The sequence below is a fragment of the Agelaius phoeniceus genome, chromosome Z, assembly GCF_051311805.1.
Source record: "Agelaius phoeniceus isolate bAgePho1 chromosome Z, bAgePho1.hap1, whole genome shotgun sequence".
Lineage (NCBI taxonomy): Eukaryota > Metazoa > Chordata > Aves > Passeriformes > Icteridae > Agelaius > Agelaius phoeniceus.
The window spans coordinates 44,431,046-44,454,162 of NC_135303.1; the positions used below are offsets into that span (position 1 = coordinate 44,431,046).

The 23,117-nt window shown below is 40.1% G+C and overlaps 1 protein-coding gene across 9 annotated transcripts in view; it reads right to left on the reverse strand.

Annotated features, from left to right (window-relative positions):
* Nucleotides 1-23,117, reverse strand: part of MOB3B (MOB kinase activator 3B) — an 86,660-nt gene that overhangs the window by 14,254 nt on the left and 49,289 nt on the right. For all 9 annotated transcript variants that reach the window (XM_077171246.1, XM_054652159.2, XM_077171251.1 and 6 more), the window contains one exon: nt 3,248-3,450. In XM_077171246.1, the coding sequence (XP_077027361.1) occupies nt 3,248-3,450 (203 nt within the window). The remainder of the gene's footprint in view (nt 1-3,247; nt 3,451-23,117) is intronic.

Here is a 23,117-nt window from a genome sequence, read left to right on the forward strand (position 1 = left end):
ACTGTGGGTCCCAGCACAGCAGAGCAGGGACACTGTGGAGGGACTGTCCCACAGTAAACCCACGCTGGGGTGGAGGAACACAACTAAGAATCAAGAAGCAACAGACAGCTCCCCAGTCTCCTGCATTGCTCCTCACCTCCCTGAAGGGATTAGGAGTATCTGAATGTACCCTAGCAAACTCAAGGTGAGTGGAGACCTGCAAGCAGGAAGAAGTTTTATACTGAATTAGAGCCCAGGGAAGAAAGGTGTTTCTTTGCCAACTGTTTTGTCCCTTTTTTCTCCTCAATACACAGATCAGTAATCAAAAGTTTTGTTAACTGGCAATAAATTAAATAAATTCCATGAACCAAGATTGTTTTACTCATGATGTGTTCATAAAGTTATATGGTATATTTCTGAAGTCCTACATACTGTAGAATACATTGTCAGAGAAAAGGGATCCCAGGAAAGAAGTAGAGGGGCAATACTTGCCATAGCTGTACTAATATTTGAACAACAAATTTATGTGCTGAGGCAGCTGCGTACAGATTCTCACTAAAAAGTATATTTAGTTGCTGTGTTTGAAATTTGACAAGCTGTCACATACAAAGGGTGAGGGTGGGATGGAGGTAATAGCAACCCCATTCCTCTGGTGTTTTGGCCACTGGAAGAGGCTCAGAAGTGAATTAAGGTGAACTACTGACAGTGGGAAATAAAGCTAGCCACACAGGAAAACAACATGAAACAAATAACATATCTTAAAGCTAAGTATGTTTCCCCATAGCCTCCCCATGGATGCACACTTTTAAGGTCTTCTGAGAGCTCTCATGGTGCTCCCTTGTCTGTCTGTTGGCTGCAAAGAAGAAATCATATACTTTCAGACATCTTTTTCCCTAAATAAACCAATTGGACATGTGTTTTTTCTTCAGGATGCCCTGTGGGGTCAGTGACTATGTCAGTTTCCTCTTTTGTCCCCATATAAAACAACTCTATGAAAGACTCAAGAATCTTGCAAATTAACCTGCTGATGGGTATGGGAAAATGACATGTAGCATTTTAAACTATAACCACCTCTTTGACTGCAGAAAGGACGAGTTATGCAACTCCCACATGGGAAGGAGAACTCTGTTTGAATTATTTCTTCATTTGATTTTATAACTGCTCCACTAGGTTGCACAAGTCTGATAAAATCTATTTTAAACATAGAGCATAAGTCCTGCAGACTAATATTATGATTCATCTACTGCCAACTTCCCCAATTATTCTCCCTTCTTAAAGTTATGTTGATAAATCAGTTGTCTTCCCATTTATTAAAGCATGTGGCAGTCTGTTTATTTAATCATCTCTTGGCCCATTTTCTAATAAAGGGAGATAATGCAGGCTCATTTCCTGTCATGGTGAACCCGGCAGTCCACAGATTGTCCTCAACTACCCAAGACTATTTGTAATGCCTGATTTGTTTGGCAATTCCCTCCCTTCTCCTTGCTCAGCTGAAGAGAAAAATACAGGCATGTTTTTTTTTCTGCATTTCCACACTGCTCACACCCACCCAACTCAAGGACAGGAAGAGGGAAGCAGGTGAAACTTTTATCTGGGAGATGGTGAATCCCAGCAAAGTTAATAATCATACAATGATTCCAAGGATAATTTTGTGAAGGGAGGAATACAAAAGGAAAGCACACACCAACTAGAGCACATTCCCATCTTGCTCTGTTGCTGGGCTTGAGTAACCTCCTGCACCACTCTGTACCTATCTGTCAACTTTGTGCAGGTGTTTTGATACCCACTCACTGCAGCATTCAACCATTTTTGTCCTTTCTCTATTCTAAAGCTCTTGTAATAGACTTAACATCACCTCTATTCCTATCTCTGAGATATTCTGATTTGTATCTTGCTTATGATTCAACTTCAGTATTTAATAGCTATAGGCTAACCTAGCATCACTACTCTGGCAGAAAAACTCTCTTTAGCAGGGCTGCCTTCTACCCCTTAGGACATATTTATATAGCATATTAAATTCTCCTGTACAGAAAAAAACATAGATACATTTCAGCTTATCTATACAGGCCAAATAAGTGTCTTTCAGGGGCCTTGCAAACTGTTGAAAACAAGATGATACATTTTGTCTTCACAGACTTCTCCTCCAATCAGTTCAAGTATATACAAGAACCACACCTGCAACAGCTCCAATTCCTGCAGAAATACAGGCAATCATCACTGTGCTGCACTTTCAGAATTGTTTCATATAAACTGTGCTACACACGGCCTTGCAATGTCTTGTTATATGAAACAAGTAAAACATGATGTGGTGCTGGGTACCCGTTCTAGGTGACACAGGGATTTGGACTACATGATAATCCACAGGTGCCAGCCAATACCTCAGCTGTCTTGTGATTCTGTGCAAAAAAAAAAAAAAAACAAAAACCAAAAACACAACCCAGTGATTCCAGAACTTCCTAATAGGCTGTATGATACAGTATAGTCCAAACTCTAACCTATGGGGAAATGTCTCCCCAATCCCTTTTAAAGTTGGCTAGACACCCACAGTTAGGATTTGAACTGCTTTCTGAATTGTTCCTTACTTTTCCTTCTCTGCTTATATTTTTCTTTATTTGCATTTGCAAGCAACAGCAAAAACATTTCCATTTCTGGGTGCTTGTTTCTGGAAACAATGATTTTAATTTTAATCTATTTCAGTCCACAAGGAAGTGTCTGGTTTTGTTAAACTGCTAATTATCTGAACCTCTGTCTCACTTCATCTATCTCCCTTAGATTCAGAGTGTGCTCTGGATCTAATACACTCAATACCTTCACAAACACCTACTTAAGGACTTAAAAAACCTCACAATTCACGTTTATATAGATAATTGTTCCTTTTACACGCATTTAAGTGACTGCTATGACTTAGTGCCATGCTGTTACTGACCAGTGAAAACAGACTGAATAAAATTATATACTCAGTATATAGTACAGCAGGAAGCAAAAGACAAATGAACTTCTATTTTCAAATGCCAGGATTTTCCACCCTATCTTTTTCCATACAACATACATTACACTTTTTTCTTTCTACAGAGCCTACTGAGGATTTCACAAATAGTGCAGCAGAAGGAATGGGTCTCTGCAGAGAGGCAGAGTTAATCCCTTTAAATTGTCTGTGTTGGATGAAAAACCTTGTTCCTAGAGGAAACTCACTGCAACAAGGATGAGAATGTCTTGGTGAAGGGAGAAGGAAAACTTCCTAGAGCTTTTGCCCAGACCCCACACTTACCAAAGGCTCTAGTTCTTTGCGGTCTATGAGGTTGAGCTCTGTCACAAAATAATAAAAATGCTTGTAGCAGGTGTTGACGTGGGCCTCAGCCCCCATAAGGATGATACGGTCAAAGTGATGGATGTAGACATGAACGAACACCCGAAAAAGCCTACAGAGTATCTTCTTGCAGATCTGGAGAAAGTTCTTTGGAAAGGGAACACCTGTGAATAGAGAAGGCAAGATTGTCATAGCCATCTTGTCAATCCCTCGAGACAAAAACTTTATAGCCAAGTGTGAGATTGTAACTGCAAACTAGGTTATGACTTCCTAGGCCTCCCTTCCAATCCAGAATATCACTTTATGCATGCATTTGTTTGAGAGCTAGCACCAAAGATAGCCAAATGAATAAACAACTTTAATGGATCGAGACTGACAGGAACAAGTTATTTTTTTCCTATATATAATTTACTGGTGAATATATTTAAGTGTATTTAATATACTGGTGAATCTATCCAGTATTGTAACATAGGTGATTTTCACTGCAGTGCACATCTAACTATTAACATGGATGGATTTACATCATACAGTAACTGTTCCCCAAAGTGATACATATAGAGCACTTAGAAGTAATACACTTCCTGCTCATGTTTCTCAACAGTGGCATTTCACAACATCAAATTTAATAACAAATTTTAAATAACTGACAGAAGGACGTTTTTGCTTTCAACTTCCTCACAGTTACATGTACCAATCCAATTGCTCCTTTAATAGAAAATCTGTTGAAGAGATACAGGAATGGCTCTTTCAAAACACTTTTAAAGTTACACTACTTTGTACCTGGAGATTCCAAAGCAGCTGCAAAAGCACCATTTGCTAATAAACTGTCAGGCATCAATAATGAGGCACAAATAATTTCTTCAGAACTGCTCTCCATTAAGACTGATCTTGCATGGAGTTATGTGCCGCTAAGCTATCCCCAAAATCCGAAAATTTTATCTCCTTTTATGATTGTCTCTCAGACATAATGACTTTAGTGCCATGCTTGGAACTTTACTGCTGCTCTGCTTTGTTGCACAGTTTCCTGATTTGTTAGTTATCTAATTCATGCTGTAGTTGGATTTGAACCACATAAATGCAGCTACTGCCTCTTAAAAAATTAGAAAAACCCTCACAGCCAAGCATTTCCATACTGTCTAAAAGCCCAGTTCATGCTCTGAAGAAGAAAAACGTTTATTATTGGCAGAAATAAGGTGGACGTACTAAACTAACACTTTTGCAACCTCTCTAGTTTTCAAATTTTAGTCCCCTGTTAAATGTTGCTCAGCACTCATAAGAGTGGTGAATTGACAGACAAATTGCCCGGTTTCACTGAGGGTGATGTGAGGACATACAGAGAGAATTTCCATACCCAAATTTTTGATTACAGATGACATAAATTATCAACTGTGCTGTAACCAGTCTGCATCTGATCGACATAAACATGCATCTTATTTTGGAATCCCTGGCCAAGGAGGTACCAAGATATACCCACTGTGGATATTAACATTGGTATGTCCATCAGCATGTGAGTAGGGAAACACATCAGCCTGCAGAAGTATCCCTGAACTGCTTCTATATTTGCCATTACTGAGGTGCAGATAATTTTGGGAAATGTCTTGGGTTTTTTTGGCCTGTACTGGGTTAACCAGATATTTCAAAATCCTTTTGAAATAATTTTAAGTAGCTTGTAGACATGCAGTGCTACTCTTCTTATTCCTGATGTACAAACCAAGGATCAGAAAATAGCTGCATCTATCAAAGCACAGCTGCTTTATCTTAAGAAATGTTTGCTTTTTGTTGTCCAATCCATTCATTTAAATGCTAAAGCTATTATAGAAGGTTACAGAGAAGGCTTGAATGCTCAAAACATGAACTGAGACATGGTTAAATTACAGAAATGACAGTATGTACAGATGTCTAGGCAATGTTTAAATCACAAGTCCACACAATTACCCAAGCACCTGGATTATAACAATTGTTGTTATTTCCAAGGGCAAAATAAACATAATCTATCAAAAACATAATAGAAACTCCAAGTAGTTGCTCTTTAACAAGGGGGATCACATTCACATTCCAGCCATCAGAGCACGGCTAAATTCAGGAATTATTATAGCAGCAACCTGCTTTGCATTTCTGTAAAATATACCCATACCAGAAATTAAAAAATATACCCAAGAAAATATCCAGTCTTTAAAAAGGAGGAAGGGGAATAACTGACACTTTTCACTGCAAGTTGGCTTGCTGAACTGAGAAATGAATTCTTGAAAGCACTGTATTTTGTAATCCAGAACAAATATGTTCCAAAATGGAGAATAATTAGTTTAATCTTGCAAGGGCTGACACATAATTGTTACTGAAGAATGTTGCTATAATGAAGATATTCATACTTCTGTATTAACTGACTAAAACAATCTGAATAAACCAAGCTGATAAATCCCTTAATTTCTCTTCAGGCCATGTTCCTTCACAGTTACAGGCAGTAACTACAAGAGCCGCAGAGCACTGTTTCTGCTGCAAGAGAGGATGTTCACCTGACAGTTTTTTAGATGCATTACACTGTCAATTTGAGGACATGTAAACAACATATTTTTAAAAATAGTTGGTATAGAACAGCCTAGGATTCATAATAAACTTGCAGTGTTTCCTCCTGCTCCTCACATGAATCAAAGTTTCAGACCAATTGCATAGTTTCACTTGCTGTTGCAGAATCTCTCCTATTTTATGGAGTTGTGTATGATTCATTTACTCTTAAATAAACACTGAAACATTGCTGCTATCACAAATATATAATTTGGGCACAGGAGAATTGGTAGTGGCTCTCTTCTTTCATATTTCAGCAAAACTGATTTACAAACTGACACAGTGTCCTAAAGAGTTAAAAAGCATCTCCTAGTATCACTGAAAGCAACTGATAACTTTTTGGTGAGCTACCTATACTCCTCAATCTTGGAGAGCCTGTCAGTCTGTCTATCTATCTCTGGCACAAAGAAGAGGCTCAAAATCTGGTCAGCCTCAAGGTACCAATGCCCATATCAAGGTGCCAGCAGTCCTAGTTTGAACATACACCCTGCTGCTCTTTGTGCTCAAAATCAGATAAAAGAGAACAGATTCTGACCTCAATCACAATATAATGAACTCAAAGTAATGTCATCAAAACTGAAAAAAAATCAGAGCAAAACGATTCTAGATTTATATTCTGAGGTCAGAATTTGGCCTCATGTTTTGTTCCCATTGCAACTCTACAGTTATAAATAAATCAGCCACAGAACAGAGTAATTACAAGTGTCTCTTGGGACTGGACTAACTTATATTTAGATTCATTTGATTTGTTAAGAAGCCTGTTCTCTGTCCTTCATCTCAGCCACAGCAGTCTTTGCCTTAGAATCATCAAAGTTGGAAGAGACCTATAAGATCATCCAGTCCAACTGTCCACCCAGAACTATGACTGTAGTCCCTAAACACTAAACCACACCAGCAGCACCAGACCCAGGTGCCTCTTGAACACTTCCAGGGATGGCAACTCCACCACCTACCCCTAGACAATAGACAATAGACAACCTATTCCAGTGCCTGACCACCTGGCAGAGAAAATATTTTTCCAGTTACTGATCTGAATTCTCCTGTCTCAGCTTAAGGCAATTTCCTTTTGTCCTCTCACTGCAGGCACATCAGGAGTGACTAATCCCCACCTCCAGTCAGCTGGAACTTCTTCAGTTAACCAGGACTGCTGGTAGATGATTGAGAGGGGTTTGGCAAGTTCTTCCATCATTACTATGGGGTGGATCCCATTAGGTGTCATAGACTTGTATCTAACTGGCATAGCAGGTCACCAACCACTTCCTCCTGGATTATTTGGGCTTCACTCAGCTCCCTGTCCCTAACTTCCAGCTCTGGGGGCTACATATCCTGAGGACACCTGATCTTGATATTAAAGACTGAGACAAAAAAGGCGTTAAGTACATCAGACTTTTCCTCCTTGCTTGTCACTACACTACCCTCTGTACTCAACAAGGGATGGAGACTGTCCTTGGCCCTCCTTTTGCTGCCAATGTATTTATAGAAAGTTTTTTCATTGTCCTTAACTGAAGACCAAATCAAGCTCTAGCTGAGCTAGAACTTGGCCCTTCTAATCTTCTCCGTCCATGGCCTTACTGCATCCTGACAGTCCTGTGAAGTTACCTCATCCTACTTCCACAGATAATAGTTTTCTTTTTTTCCTCAAGTTCCAGCCAAAGTTCTCTGTTTAACCAGGTCAGTCTTATTCCTGACAACTTGTCTTTCTATATGTGGGGATAGCTTGCTTCTGAATATTTAACAATTCCTTTCTAAAACACAGCCATCCTTCCTGGACTCCTTTCCTCCTCAGGGCTGAGTCCAAATAGACTCCTGTCAAACAATCTCCTAGACATGCCAAAGTCTGCCTGCTGGAAGACCAAGATGAAAGTTCTGCTGGTGGTCCTCCTTACTTCACCCAGTATTGAAAACTAACATTTCATGGTTACTATGCCCAAGATAGCCACTGACCACCACATCACCCACCAGTCCTTCTCTGTTCACAGTCAATCAGTCCAGCAGAGCACCTCCTCTAGTAGGCTCATTTACCAGTTGTGTAAGGAAGATGTCTTCCACACACTTCAGAAACCTTCCAGACTGCTTTCCCTCTGTTGTGTTGTATTTCCAGCAGACACTTGGCAAGTTGAAGTTGCCCACAAGTACTAGGTCTGGAGACTGTGAGACTTCTGCCAGTGCTTGCAGAATGCCTCGTCAGCCTGTTCATCCTGGTTGGGTGGATTAACAAACTCCCACCACCCACCCTGATGATCTTTGCCCCAAGCTTCACCCATAGGCACTCAACCATGTCATCTTCATCATCATCACTGTCAATACCAGCAAAACACTCCTTAAGGCACAATGCTACCCCAACCCCTTTGCTGCTTTGCCCGTCTCCCTTTTGAAGAATTTATAGACATCTATTGCAGCACTCCAGCCATGGCAGGCATTCCACCAAGTTTCCATGATGGCAAACACATCATAGCTTTTCTGCTGCACAACAGTTTCCAGATTCTCCTGTTTGTTATCCTCGTGCATTGGTGTAGGTGCACTTCAGCTGGGCTGTCCATTGCACCAGCTCTGGTATGTCACCCTCAGGCTCATCTCTAGAGAGCCTGGCCTTATCCCCTTCCCCTTCTAACCCAGTTAAAAGACTGACTGTATTGCTACCAGCAACGTGACACTGTAAAGAGACAGAACATAAACCTACCAAACCAGACTGCTCAGTTACGGTTATTAAAAGACAAAGAAAGATGTAACTGAAATTTTTGAGCTAGCTGATTCTTTCTGCAAGAAGTATTTCTAAATGAGTGAAATGGCAGCCTTGATTCATATGTAGGATGAGCCCCAGTGCTGCCATAATGGAAGAAAGTAACAAAAGGATAATTTTGGTTAGGTTGGCATTTGAAAGTCTAGAGTTCCCCAGTATGTTCCAAGAATGTGCAAGCAGCTTTTAAATGTTTCAGTCACACAGCAAAGTTCCTTTGGCTCAGAATTACATTTGTAATTGGGAAATAATACAGTGGGGCTTAGATAGGCATGGTAACAAGCATTGTGAATACGACTGTTCCTGTACCTCTCAGGAGTGTGGGCGATACATGCTACTTTTGTACTAAGGGATGATGTACACATGCAGAAAAGCTGCACCCAAATGCTCTGGTGAGAGATCACAGAATTGTTAGGGTTGGCTGCCCCCAGCCTTTATGTTTTCAAATGGTACTTCCTTGTTTGTAAATACAAGGTCCAGCAACACACCTTTCCTCGCTGGCCCCTCCACCACTTGCATCAAAGAACTTCCTGGACTGTGTGCGCTGGGCTGTGTAGCCCTTCCAGCAAATACCAGGGTGGCTGAAGTCCCCCAGGAGAACCAGAGCCTGTGCCGCATCACCTTCCTCCTCCTGACCATGTAGCCTACAGTGAACGCCCACAAGAGTGCCACCCAAATTGTGGCTATCCTTTAATTCTTACCCATAAATTCTTAGGTGGGTAAAGCTTGATACATTCCAGTTACTCTCTCACATAAAGAGCAACTCTACCACCTCCTCTCTCTCTCTCTCTCTCTCTCTCTCTATATATATATATATATATCTTATATACATAAAATAATAGAATCAAGAAGCCACGTTGCCTGGAAGGGGTGTAAGAGGATTCACCATAGCCATAAGCACCTATGATATGTTTTGTGCTTTGATCCTCAACTCCAGGGGCAGCCAAGGTACATCTGACTCTGCAGTGGTTGCTATAACCTGCTTCCCAGGAGGAAGCAAATGGCACAATCGTTGCCATTTGCACCCTGCCTCCCAGGTCCTTCAGTTTAAAGCCCATCTCACCAGACTGGCCAGAGTGCTGCCAATGATTCTCTTGCCCATTTTAGCCAGGGGGATCCCCTTCCCCCATAACAGGCTAAAAATCATAAAAACACAACCCACTGTTACAGAAGCAAAAACCTCCTTGATGCTTTTGGCCACAAACCCAGACACTGATTTGCACAATGTGTCTGTCTCTGGTTGTCCTGCTTTCTCTAACAGGCAGGGCAGATAAGGAGATCACTTGTGGCACGGGGATGCCTTGTGATATTTTTCACCTGTCTTGTCAGCACTTAATAGTCTTCCTTGATCCATCTAGTTTTTGGTTTGTGGTGTTATTTGTACCCATATGAAAAAGTGATGGGGGTAGTGGTGTATGACAGATCAGGATACCCTCTTGGCAACACCATGGAACCCAGCTCCTGGAAGGCAGAATGCCCCTTGTGACTGTCTATCAGGCCAGCAGAGGAACAACTCAGTGTCCCTTAACAGAGAGTCACCCACTACAATTCTGTGTTTCTTTTTACAGTAAACTCCTGCTGGTGAGGTTCTCCTTGTTGGCCTTGTTCATGGATATATAAAAGCCTTTGAAGCAGCATATCTGCCATTCCTTGGCGTGCCAGTCTCCCCATACTTCTTTGATCTTTTTGCTTCTGTTGACTGGCTGGAAAGGCTACTTCTCACATAAAGCAGGGCTCTCTAAAACTTAAAAAACTCAATTGGCCCAATATATTCCTGAAGGTTCTAAGAAAGACTTAAGGTCTTTCTTAAGTCTTCAGAAAATAGAGGGATTTGCCTTTTCTTTTTGAAAAGGGCCATATATCCATGGATCTCCATGGCTATCAATTTCATTTGTTACATTTTCCTAATTTGCTGTCAGGTGATCTGCTCCTGTGCTGGAGCGAGGATCCAGATCTCATCTACCCATCATCAAGCAGATCTACAGCACAGTGCTACAAAAGTGAATCATGACACTGATCTTTTGCCTTATTTCTTTGCATATTCCACCTCCATAACTGCAGAGAGTGTCATGGCCCTCCCCTCATGACTCACTCTCCAAAGGCACAATTACAACTCCTATCTGCTCAAAAAGCTCGTCACAATCACATGGAAATATATGCTGAGCATCTTGCACAGTGATTACTAGTAAGGTAATGATTTGCTGGTTTAAAACACGGATGTTTTAATGTCATTCTGAAGGCCCTAATTTAAATCCTGCTGGTAAAAAACCTGTTTTTTGCATGATGGAAAAAAAGAGATGGATTAAGAAAGAGAGATTAAAAATTAAAGAAATTAACTTAGGTGGGAATAAAAGACGGTAGCTAAACATCTGAGATGTATGCCACAGGCAAAAAGCTTATCGCATTTGACATATAAATCTTGAATCTTCTTACTTCAATATGCATCACAATGCCCCTGGAGGAGGTCAATGGTACAAGTGAGAGAGAAAAAAGAAGAAAAGTCATTATACACATGGTCTTTGTTGCCTGATTTTCTCTAGGCAAGAATCAGAATGCGTAAGGTCACAGAAAGACAATGCTGAGGAGCCAGAGAGAACAACCTGGCCTTTTGTCTGCCACATTACCTGCAGTTCTCAACTGGCCCACAGTCCTCCTATCTGTAACATGCAAGGAAAATGACTGCCTAGTTAAACCTTGAGTGATCCAGATGCATTACCAATTTTACCTTCTGTATCTGTATGGCTTTAAGTCATGCTCTAGTCAAAGCAGCTGTTAAGACCTTTGGCAATTGTGCACAGAAATTTTGATGCACATTTGAAAATCCTTTTACAGGCTCCAATCATAATTCATTCTTTTTTAAAAATACATGTGAAGGGAAAAAAGATTGCATTCTCCATTGTCAAAAGGATTGACACTATTCTATTGCAAACACAGCTTAAGAATGTAACAACCTGGTAAAATAAGAACTGTTTCCAATTTTATAATAGCTATCAAAGTAACAGTGTTACCAGACTCTAACAATGTTGAGAAGTTAGCTGAACCAAACCGTTCCACTCTTCCTTCTCAAAGCACAAAAAATTGCAAAAGCTGCCCTTTGCTGCAGAAGCATCTATCCTGAGCTAAGCCAATGTGTAATGTTTTCATAGTGTGTTAGTCAAGGAAGTGTCTATCTGAAAGGCCAACGAAAACAATGTTAGTTTTGCTGGACTTTGTTCCTCAAATAAGTAAGTAGATAGCTGCAAAATATTAGGGATAATCTACACTACCGTGTACCTATATCGTCATGATACTGCCCTCCCTTCTGCTGCCAAATCAGAGGGAACAGAAGGAAGGAAAACAATTTTGAGATTATATGGCTTCCTTAGCAAAATGGTGTACCACTTTCTTTTTAAATAGGAATACCCCTAACAGTGTAACTCTTCAGTAACATAAATCAGCAGGCAGGTCCACTGTCAGTTCTTCAACAAAAGTATTCATGTGCTGTCCTGAAGAGAACTCTTACAGGCAACAAATTACAAATCAGAAAATTGTTGGAAGCATTGCAGCATTTGAACATCCCTAACAGCTCCCTCTGCTGCTCTATTTCAAGAAATGTGTGATGGCACTAAAATCTGCAATTTAATTGTCAATTTCACCACAAGGCCAATCTTATAACGCAAATACTGTGAAACAGTATGCAAAGTACCTGAATTAAACTCTTCCTGAAATCAGAGTACAGAGACTTAAATTCCTGCCCTGCATAAGCCAGATAGATCCCTTGGACTTTGAGCAAATTTACAGAGGCTGTTACTTGACTGCAATCTAACCTCCTCCCCTTTACTGATTACTTCTGCTGCTGCTGCTGCTGCTTCAGAGGAATGAATAGAAGAGAAACTCTGAAATGCCACAGAGCAGAACACTCTTGCTGCCTATTCCAAGCAAAGCTAGTTTTACTCCAGACAATGATCAGCCTGATAAACTCATTATAACAGCTCTGGAACTCTTCAAGGCAAAGAGAACACTGACATAAAAAGCTGCAGAGTCATGATTATGTGTCAGTATAACTCATCTGCCATGGAAGATTCATTTTCCATATAGTAACAAAATTAGGTTTGTTGGACTGCTGCATTTGAGCAAGTCTGTATGGCATTTACATACATATATACATATATCCTAAACTAGCTTGGAAAACTATTAGAATACCTCTGAGAGCAGAAACCATAGTGCAGGTGCAAAATGCAGCCTCTCCTAGGACAGAAAATATAGCAGCCATTTGGCAGTATAACAGGTTAGGAAGGGAAAAGAGAATTTATTAACCCATTGAATGAACATAAGGAAAAATTATGTACATTTGTACAACACTGGAGCCTGGCCAAGTTATCAATGGAAAAGCATTCCTCCCTACTTGTTAATAGCCCTGTTCATACAATACTTACAATGAACTGACAATTTCTGGGCAATTATGTGGTTTTGGCTTTCCATGCTGAGTGTACCACAGCACAGCTTTTACTTTCTTTAACTCCTGATGTCTTCAATACCAAACATTCTGGCTGCCCATTAATTTCACAGGGACACTGGAAGACACATGCTGTGCTAAGGGCCCCTCTCCAGAAGGGCTGCAAGAAGCAGCAAAATGAAACATTATCAGGAGTAGCAAGCAGCTACAGTCTTGGTGATGCACTCAGAACCAGACTTCCTGTCTACAGCACACAGATATTCCAGCTGAAAAATAGGCCCCACATCTGACAAAATTCATCATGACACTAACAAGCAGCTGTAGTTGACAGGTTAATATCACAGAAAAAAATTTTTCTCCTAAGATGATTGCTGTGCTAAATTCATTTTCATAGGCCATTAAAAGAAATAGGCAACTTTAACTCCTCACACTGCAGCCCTTATGTCCTCTAATGCAAGGTGTTTTCTGATTCTTTGTGCCGACTTACGAAGCTGGTATGTGTATGACAATATTCTCAGTGCATATCAGGAGATGATTCATAAAAGGAAAGCCATTTCAAATTATTCCAGAAAAGGAACCAGAGTACACAGGAGTTTACACTCACAGGTGACAGGAATTTCCAAGAAATTTTAGGTTGTACCAGTAGGCACACACATGCACACATACACATGCAAATTCAAACACAGGAATACAGGGAAGGCTGCAGGAAAGCTATCATTGACTGACAGGTTTTGGGTCCAGCATAATTCCAAAGCAGGAACACAACCCATATAAAGAGAATTTGAATATTTTGATTGCATATGCTCCATAACTCTTATGTTAACTGATAAAGTATAGGCCAAAGATGCTTGGATTTACAAGGCACTCAAAACCTACAACTGTCTGTGCAAAAGGAGCCACTATCACTTAAACAGATTATTCCAGTATGTCATTGATAGATGGTAACATCTGACTTTTCAGATGCAATGGGGTCCATCTGGTACCTGGAAATCAAAGAAAGCTTAGCCACTAACTTCCTTGAAAATAAGTCTGGAAAATCAATAAGCAAAAGTATCCTACCTCTTTCAAAGAAAAAAAACCTTAAGCAGAATAAGAATATATTAATGTCATTAGCAAAGGACAGTTACAGAAAAAAATTCAAAAGATTAAATAACTAGACCTACACCAATGACTTGTAAGATACATTCTGGACCAAGTAAATTTTGGAAGAAAAATAAATCAATAAACATCAAATGCACAATTGGGTCAAAAGTTTTGAAAGAGAACAAATTATTTTAAGACATAACTAACCAAAAATAAGTTAATTTGCTCTGTTATCAAATTCAGCTGGAAAAGGGAGGCACCCTGATTTCACTGGAGTAAATTTTTCTCTTTTATGGATTAATTACAGGGTTAATACAAACTGAATCCTTCCCCAAGTTGGCATCCATCACCTAATTCTGAAGTAAGGCAACAGTAACAAAGTTAATTTTTTCATTCCCTGCAGTAGCACCTCATTAACATGAAAGCTTATATTTTTCTTGGTTGACCAATTTCAGTAGCCACTGAACCTGCAGTGCAATCTATTTCAGCATTCTCTGTGTTCTTGCTCTTTATTCTTTTAGCTCACCCACTCATAACAACTTGGCATACCTGACTTTCTTTGCCAGTTACTCATTTGGCAGTTGAGCCATTTTCTGCTATTCCAACTCAGTGATCAGGTGTACTGCATCATCAAGAATAATCTTATGCCCTCGGTGTATAAGACTTTTCTAAACATCTCCTCCCACTTTCAAGATCAAAGAAAACTCTTAAAACTTTCCTACTTTACTTTATTCCTTCAGGCAGTTAAGTTTCACCACACTCCTAGAAATTAATGCTGTGTATGGCATTAGATTGAGATGGTCCACTGCCGTGAATCATGTGCTGCCTCTTATACATTCCCAGCACCCACTCTAAGGCTTATCCAAAGAACCTTGTTTTTCTGCCATTCACACAGTCGCATGATCAAATCATTAATAATTTCTGAAAATTTAAAAACTACTCCAAGCTTTTCCTTTTCCTTTGAGACCACCAGCATTAAAAGTAAACATTAAGAGAGTTTCATGCTTCTGCTTGAAAAAAAAAAAAGAAGAAAAATCCAATTCAAAATGTGAATGACATTAAAAAGCAAGTGAAATATAAATTGGAAACTTTGTGGCTAACTCTCTTGGAATAACCATATTAGAAAAAAAGCACTGCGTAGAGTTCAAATGTGGTATGCAGATGATAAGTTTAAAAGGTATCTTTAAGCACCATTAGGTAATTTTACAGCTTGTCCCTGGCTAACAAGGGGAAATGGGTTATTAAAGATGCAGTACTAAGAAGGAGCCATCTGCCAAAGCCTGCAGGGGCTGGCTGGTTGAATTAGTGTCTGGGTCTATGGCTGAGAGGCCTTGCACTTAAGTCTCTGTCTATCACAGTCAACAGGAATTAACAATAGAAGTTTAAAGAAGAAAGCAGTGTCCATTTCGTTCTGCAAAGAGTACTGGAAGATCCCCTACTTGCCTTTTGGGGATCATATTCTGACAAATAGATTGTTAGTCAAAACTTTACTCATTGGTAACAGACTTGGTGGTGGAAGGTAAGAGCTTTAAATTCTTATCTGCCTGAATAAATCTAGACAAGATGAATATATGCATTATAGAGGAGAATGTGGGGAACATATAGCAGCCAAGAAGAGAGAAAATATAAACAAGAGAAAGATATTATTTGCTCTATTCTAGAAGAAAATATTATGAAGAAAAAGAGAAGCAAAAATAATCTGAAACTAGTAATCCTGATCTTCAATATTCTAGTTTTCATAGTCAGGCATACTACAGTGAAGGCAATTTTCAGTTTTAAATAATTTAAAATTATCTGGGATTTGATTAATAATCTGCATTTCCATCCTATCTTTTCCTCTTTGCCTACAAGACATATCATCCAAATGTATTTTCTGAACAAGTAAGTGTGTGTAAGTAGCTACACTCGAAGAGGTTTTATGGAAATGGATTTTGCTCGCCACACCTTCTGTTATTCCTCCCCAGAGCCACCTGCCTGTGTCTCCTAGCAGCTGCCAGCTACATGGCCTCAAGGGGTTTTGGAAGAAGGGGTTTGATCTCCACCAGATACAGCAGAGAATATTTTGGCAGGTCAGATTCAAGCTAGTTTGCCACCTAGGGTTATACCACAAAATGCCATTTAAACGTAGTTACATGCACATCAGAAACTGTAACACTTGTTCTAAGTGATCACATTATAAATGTTGACAGAAGGACTGCAGTTAGAGGATTGCAATGAAGGGATGCAGGCTTTAAGGCAGTAGAGGCAGGCACGGTTATGTGGGGAATAACCTGCTTTGTGAGAGCATTTGAAATGCAAACAGGTGTGCCTTGGGGCAGTCAGTGAAGAGCTTCTGCATCAAGATTAGTGGGCAGACCAACACAGGCACTGTTAAGGTGGGAATGTGCTATGGCTTGCTTGCTCAGGAAAATGCAGGTAATGTCTTCAGCAAACAAGCAGAAGTTTTCACTGCCTCTGGCCCTCAAGGGGAGCCTTAACACCCTTAATGTCTCTTGGAAGGACAGTCCAGCAGGACTCAAGTAATCTAGGATACTTCTTGTGTGCATTGCAACCTCCTGGAACACATAATGAAGGAGCCAAGAAGGAAAGGTACTCAGCCAAGTCTGATTGTTAAAGAAGATGGAAGAACTGTTAGGAAACATGAAAGTTAGAGGCTGCCTTGGCTGCAGTGACTATAAAGTGGTTGAGGGCAGATCCTAAAAGGAGATAGGAAGGCAAAAATCAAGACCACAGCCTTGGATTACACAAAAATCCACTTCCATCTCTTCAGGGGTCTCCCTGGAAGAATGCCATGGCATAAAATCCTGTTGAAGAAGGTTCCAGTAAGGCTGGCTGATATGAAAGGATCACCTCCTGGAACTCAAGAAAGGTCTGTCCAGACAAGTATGAAATAAAGCAGGATAATCTTCCAGGAGGCCTGCATGGATGTGCAATGAGCATATTGCTCCTAACAGGAGCTGAAATCTTGGAAGGTATGTTAACAGCAACAATAAAGGATTTTACAAGCAAACAAACTGCAAAAGAAAAACAAAGGAAAATACGTGTCTGCTGCTTGAATGGAGCATGAGAACTGGTGACAAATGACACAGAAAAGTTAGAGCCTTCCTAGGCTCAGTCTTTACTAATTAAATCAGCCTTTAGAAACCCAAGACCTCTAAGACCAAAGGAAAAATATGGAAAAAAGAATCATTACCCTCAGTGAGGAGAACTGACTTAGGGGAAGGTTAAGCTATGTGTTATCTGACATCCATAAATCCATGGGGCCTGAAGGGATTCACCCAAAACTGTTACAACAAGGCCACTCTTGATTATCTTTGAAAGGTCATGGTGATCTCATGTTCCTAGAAACAGGGAGAAGGCAAAGATCACTTCTACCTTCAAGAAGGCTGAGTTGGAAATGTGGGGAACTCCAGGACACAGAGCCTCACCTCAGTCTCTGGGAGTTACTGGGAGAAAATCTTCCTGAAACACATTTTCAAACACATGAAGGACAAGAAGTTTATTAAGAGCAGTCAGCATGTATTTATGAGGGGAAAACACACTTGTCCAACCTGATGGCTTTTACAATGAGGTCACTAACTAGGCAGATAAAAGTGAGGAGAGAAGCTGATGTTCTTTAACTTGACTCCAGTGAAGTCACTCTATCTCTGCCATCACAGACAAGCTGGAAAAATTAGGGTTAGAAAAGTGGACAATGACATGGATTGAAAATGGGCTGAGCTGCTGGGCCCATAGAGTGGCTTGAAATCCAGCTGGAGGTAAGTCAGCGTATCTGTATATGTATGTGTGTATCTCAAGGCTCAATACTGGGGCCAATACAGTTTAACCTTTTCACCAATGACCTGGTATACTGGGTCAGAGTTTGAAGAGGACACAAAGCTGGGAGGAGTGACTAAAGGTGCAGTGCTCCTCAGACAGACCTAAAGAGGTTGGAAAAATAGGCACAGAGAAATCTCCTTAAGTTCAGCACATGTAGCTGCACAGTATTGTTCCTGGGGAAGAACAATGGAGGCACCAGTACACTTTGGCAGCTGAGAAGCTGGAAGGCAGCTTTGCTGAGGAGAACATATGAGCTCTGGCAGACCAAGCTGACCACAGGTGAACAGTATGCTCTCAGGGTGAAAAAGGCCAACAGCACCCTCGACTGCATTGAGGAGAGCACTATCAGCAGGTCAAAGGAGGTGGTCCTTCCCTCTCCTCAGCCCTGGTGAGGCTGCACCTGAGTGCTCAGTCCCGTTCTGAGCTCCTCAGTAGAAGAAAGGATTTAACTGAACAGTGTCAAGTGCAGGACCCAAGAGATAATGGATGAAGGAACTAGAACATCTCTCATTTGTAGTGAGGCTCAGAGGTAGGACTATTCACTTTGCAAATAGAACACTCAGGGGGTTTTATCTATGTGCAAAAGTACCTGATGAGAGAGAATGAAGATAAGGGGGCAGATTCTTCTGCATAGTCCAGCTGGCAGGACAAGAGGCAGCTGGCACAAATTAAGACATGAAATACCACATGACCACAACAAAATGAGTTTTTGCTCTGAAGGTGGTCAAGAACTTGAACAGGTTGTCCTGAAGGGTTGTGGAATCTCCACCCATGGACTGGACAACCTGTTCTACACGGTCCTGCTTTGAGCCGGATGGTTGGACCAGATGATCTCAAGAGGTCTTTTCCAGCCCAGCCCCAATTATTCTGTGATTCTAATTTTGTCCAGTACAGCCCCAAATGTGAGGATCAGTACCAGAGAGCTCACTGTCTTACCACGCTGCACTCATAGCCTTTAAGAAGCACCTTTACACCAGAACTGCTAGGGTATGATTTAAGCATGATCACTTTAGGAGGTGAGGAGGCCTGTTCCCATCAACCAACCTGGAGCTGTACTGCACAGCTCCCATCTCTACTTGCACAGCTATAGAAGTACTTTGAGAGAATAACTTAGGTACCAGACCTAGACAAAATGCTACAGATTACAGGTATCTTGACAGGTTCACAAAGCAATTCATTCCCCAAAAGCGAGACACAAATGGACAAACACTTGCCCTTCCATCCAGCAGCAGAGCCTAGAGTGGAAACAGATTCAGGGATGCAGACAGCTTAGGCACATGCTCAGCCAGCCACCTTGGTGAAGGCAAAATATGTCTTTGACACTGGACAGGTTGTTTTCTCATTGCTGGAAGAGTGAAATCTAGTTTTGTAGTTAGCCACTAGAAACATTTGTAAATATCTAGCTTGCAGTCTAGGGCCAGAAATTTAGCAGGTGACAGTTTACATTACAATATGTATCACAAAATAAAACTGAAAAAGACTTGTTCAGTTCAAAAATTAAATATTTCAAAAGTCAAACTATTAAAAGAAATGGGGACTGAATTCTCTAAAGGAACTGTATTTTAATAAGACCTTTAAATCCATTTGTGGCCTCTATAGCTATATATCCCCATGATGCTGAAAGGACTACAGTTCATTAGCTGTTACTATTTCCAGTGAGCTTTTATGGGTTTAACTGCAGGATGAAGCAAGAGTTGAAATAGCTTTCAAAGGTGGCTGCATTTTTTTCCATGATAACTGCATCTGCTTGACACAGAACTTTTTTTCAAAGCAGAAATCCAGTTTTGTTGTGCCGTGCATAGACAGGGTTTGGTGCACTACAGTAGTACTGGTGTACGTCTGAGGATCCCACCTGCTCAAGAAAATTTCTGTGACCTTTAGGACAGTTTTGGCTAAGCAGTCACTTAGCCAAAGTGCTAAGTGGCACTAACTGCGAGTGGTGGAAAGAACTGTTATAGTTCTTTTTCATCTATTTTTTTGTTTTGGCGTAAACACTCTGACATACTTCCAATGACAGAAATCATTAGTATATTGCTCCCAGTTATGCCATAAAGAATCGGCCTGTCTTAGAAAGGTTTTATAAAAGATTCAGATTTTAGATTCAAGAGTGTCACTGAAAGTCAATGATATTTAGAGCCTGACTCTGTTTCCCCTATATTTATGAAACCAAGCCTGATGATAAAAAATATCAGGGTAAATTGCACTACCAACAAAACACAAACCTGATACAATAAATATAGCTTTTGTAAATTAGCCCTATAAAAACACACATACAGAAAAACCTGCTCAAAAAAATCAAGGAAGGTCCTGTTGTCACCAGCATTCACTTTGAGAATTAAAAGATTTTTATGGTTTATTTAAAGAGGAACTGTTGAGACATTGTGAATGAAGTTTTGTGTGCTTTAACAGCTGAGGCCTCATAAGAGGAGACATGCTAGAGTAAGCTTCAGCAGATGACAGGAGAGATTAACAAGGAAAACCTTCATTTTAGATAAGGCTATATTCCATGTGATAATTTTTTCATCTTGAATACATACAACATTGCTTGCTTTATGTCAAACATTTCAGCTCACACACAAGCAGCTGAATCTTTAGAAAGACACCCTAAGTGTCCTGCAGCCCAGTTATCTGCAGGAGGCACAAACTATGCAAAACTAAAACTTTATCCCAATGCTGGTGACAAATGTCCACATGAGTGAATAATGCTAGTTTCTTTGAGTCAACAAGGTTCAGCTGTGTTTAGGTTTTTTTCCTTCTTTTCTCTTTTTCTGCTGTTGGTTTATCAGAAGACAATTACATTATTGTAATTTTTTTAAGTTTCTTGACACCTTTTGCCATGCTTTGGGACATTTATAAAAGTCTGCAATCTCTGTGACAAAAATATATCGTGTTAGTTAACTGATATTCAACCAGCTCCAATTACAACACAACCTGAATACTGAAATTATCATTGCTTTTTGCTCAAAAATTTTGGGTCTGGCTGTGACTGCTACTGTGACATAAAATGTTTTCAACATATGCCTGTCCAAGGAAAATTTATCATCTTCTCATTTCTTTGCCAGGAAAATTCATGGGCAGAAATTTTCAATGCAGCCCAAAACAGTAGAAAATTGAAATGCATAAAACAGGGAGTCACCACCAAGATAAAACAGTAAGATTGTAATTTGTGAGATTTTCATTCTTTCTTTCATTCAGGAGTCAGAGAATATTTTGACTCCTCCAAGACAATCTCTATCATGTAGATTGCTGGAAATTGGGAAATAGCATCTTTCCCTTTCCCTTTCTTACACTGAACAATGAACATTCCCCGTTTGGCTGAACGGACCCTTGCTTTGACCTTTACAGCCTTGCTTCTGCAGATTGTGTATTTAAAAGCCAGGGATCTGGAACCAAATGTTCAAAGTGGGATCTTATGGGTCCTGAGTAAACAAACAGCTGGGCGAAATCTTTCTGTTTGATCTACAATTTTAATCCCCCCAGAAAATGCATCAAGTGTTCTCTTGGAAGGCTAGAAATGCATGGGATTTGGGGTCTTTCTAAAGCCTTTCAGTTTTCATTCTCTTTTCTCCTGCATATATGGATCTAGGAGTTTAGGAACAGATAAAGAGTACACTTGGCATCACTGACACTACCATGTATTTGTGACCTGTTTCTGGATCCACAAACAAACAAACAAACAAACAAACTGCAATTCAAGAAAAATAATTTTCACTTAGAATTTCCAACCTGAATAGCTACTTGCACACTATGTAGACTACTTTGATTACCTGAGATTTGGCCTTCAATTTGACAAGTGAAATAGTAACATTTACCATGCCTTATAGGGCTCTTGAACAATTACATCTCATTTAAAAAAAAACAAACAAAACCAAGCCTTAAAAATCCAAAAGAAAGGCAATCAAGAAACGCAACTAATTTTAAAGCATATAAATTCTAAATGTGTTGTTATAATGCCTAAATATTCATTGGCACTTTTCCAAAAGATATGATGTCACCCAGCATGTGATTTGGACATGTTTCTCCTGCTTAGTTATATAGCCAGCTTCAGGGATTTGTCTATTAGAGGACTGAATTTTGTCTGTTAAGTCTGGTTACAGTCAGTGCTGTACAAATAAAAATCACTATTATTTCACCATGCTAATGTTGACGGTATACATTCATTGGTAAAATATAATGTTTCTCAGTTCACCTGAACATCATCTTTTTAAATGAAAAGATACTTCTTTCCATATCCAAATGAGAGGTTAGTCTATCAAAGATATGCTGTTCATTGTCCTCCCCTTTCCCCTCTAACTATTAATTGACTTTGATTATTCCCTTCTCGATTATCTCTGATTCCTGCTGATTACTCAGCAACCATCCTTTTATCTCTAAATGAGTCAAAGTGCCACTGATTCACATTATGAGAAGGAAATACAAGCTTCCACTGCATATTTTCAAGCATATGAAATGACACTGCCTTTCTGAAATTCCTAGACGTGATTCACTGTGAGATGGAAAGAAATAAAAAATCCCCTGTGTCAGCACTGTCAGTAAAGCCTGTTTCACTCCATAGTGTTGCTGAGAGGCTGTCAGCATTTGTAAGGTCTTTCCTAATCTTTGAGTTTCCTGCAAGCATTATTTTCTGCTCAGCAATACAAAACAGTCACTGAACAGGTATCACATATACCCCCTATTACAAGCATTCTAACCATGACTCAGAGGATTTTCCAAGTGAAGCTAACTTCTGGAAAGGGAGACACATGAATCACTACAGAGATCTGTGTTTCTAGGAAATTCCTATGTTCATTTGCACAGGGAGGAAGCTACTGCCATGGAAAATCATCTGCTGGACAGCATCTTGGGTGAGTCTTCAGGGAAAAGGAAACTATTTAGGCCTTGGCTTTTGTGGTTTTTCTCTACTTAGAAACAATTTTTTCAGGTTAAATGTGTAACCAAAAATTGTGTAATGACTTGAGGTTTCATATAAACAGTCTCAGGCACTGAAAATTATTTTATATTTCCACAGTCCACAATATGCACATGTAAGTTTTGTGGCACTGTAACAGAAGAATTTGTACTATAAAGGCAGTTTATCCCTGTGACACAGAGCTTACAACTCAGCCCAAGAATGACTGTCAGGCTGCAGAGCCTTTCTCTGGGGAGCCTGTCATTACTATGAGTTACAGGGTAGTAACAGTTGCCTGGTGTCTCTC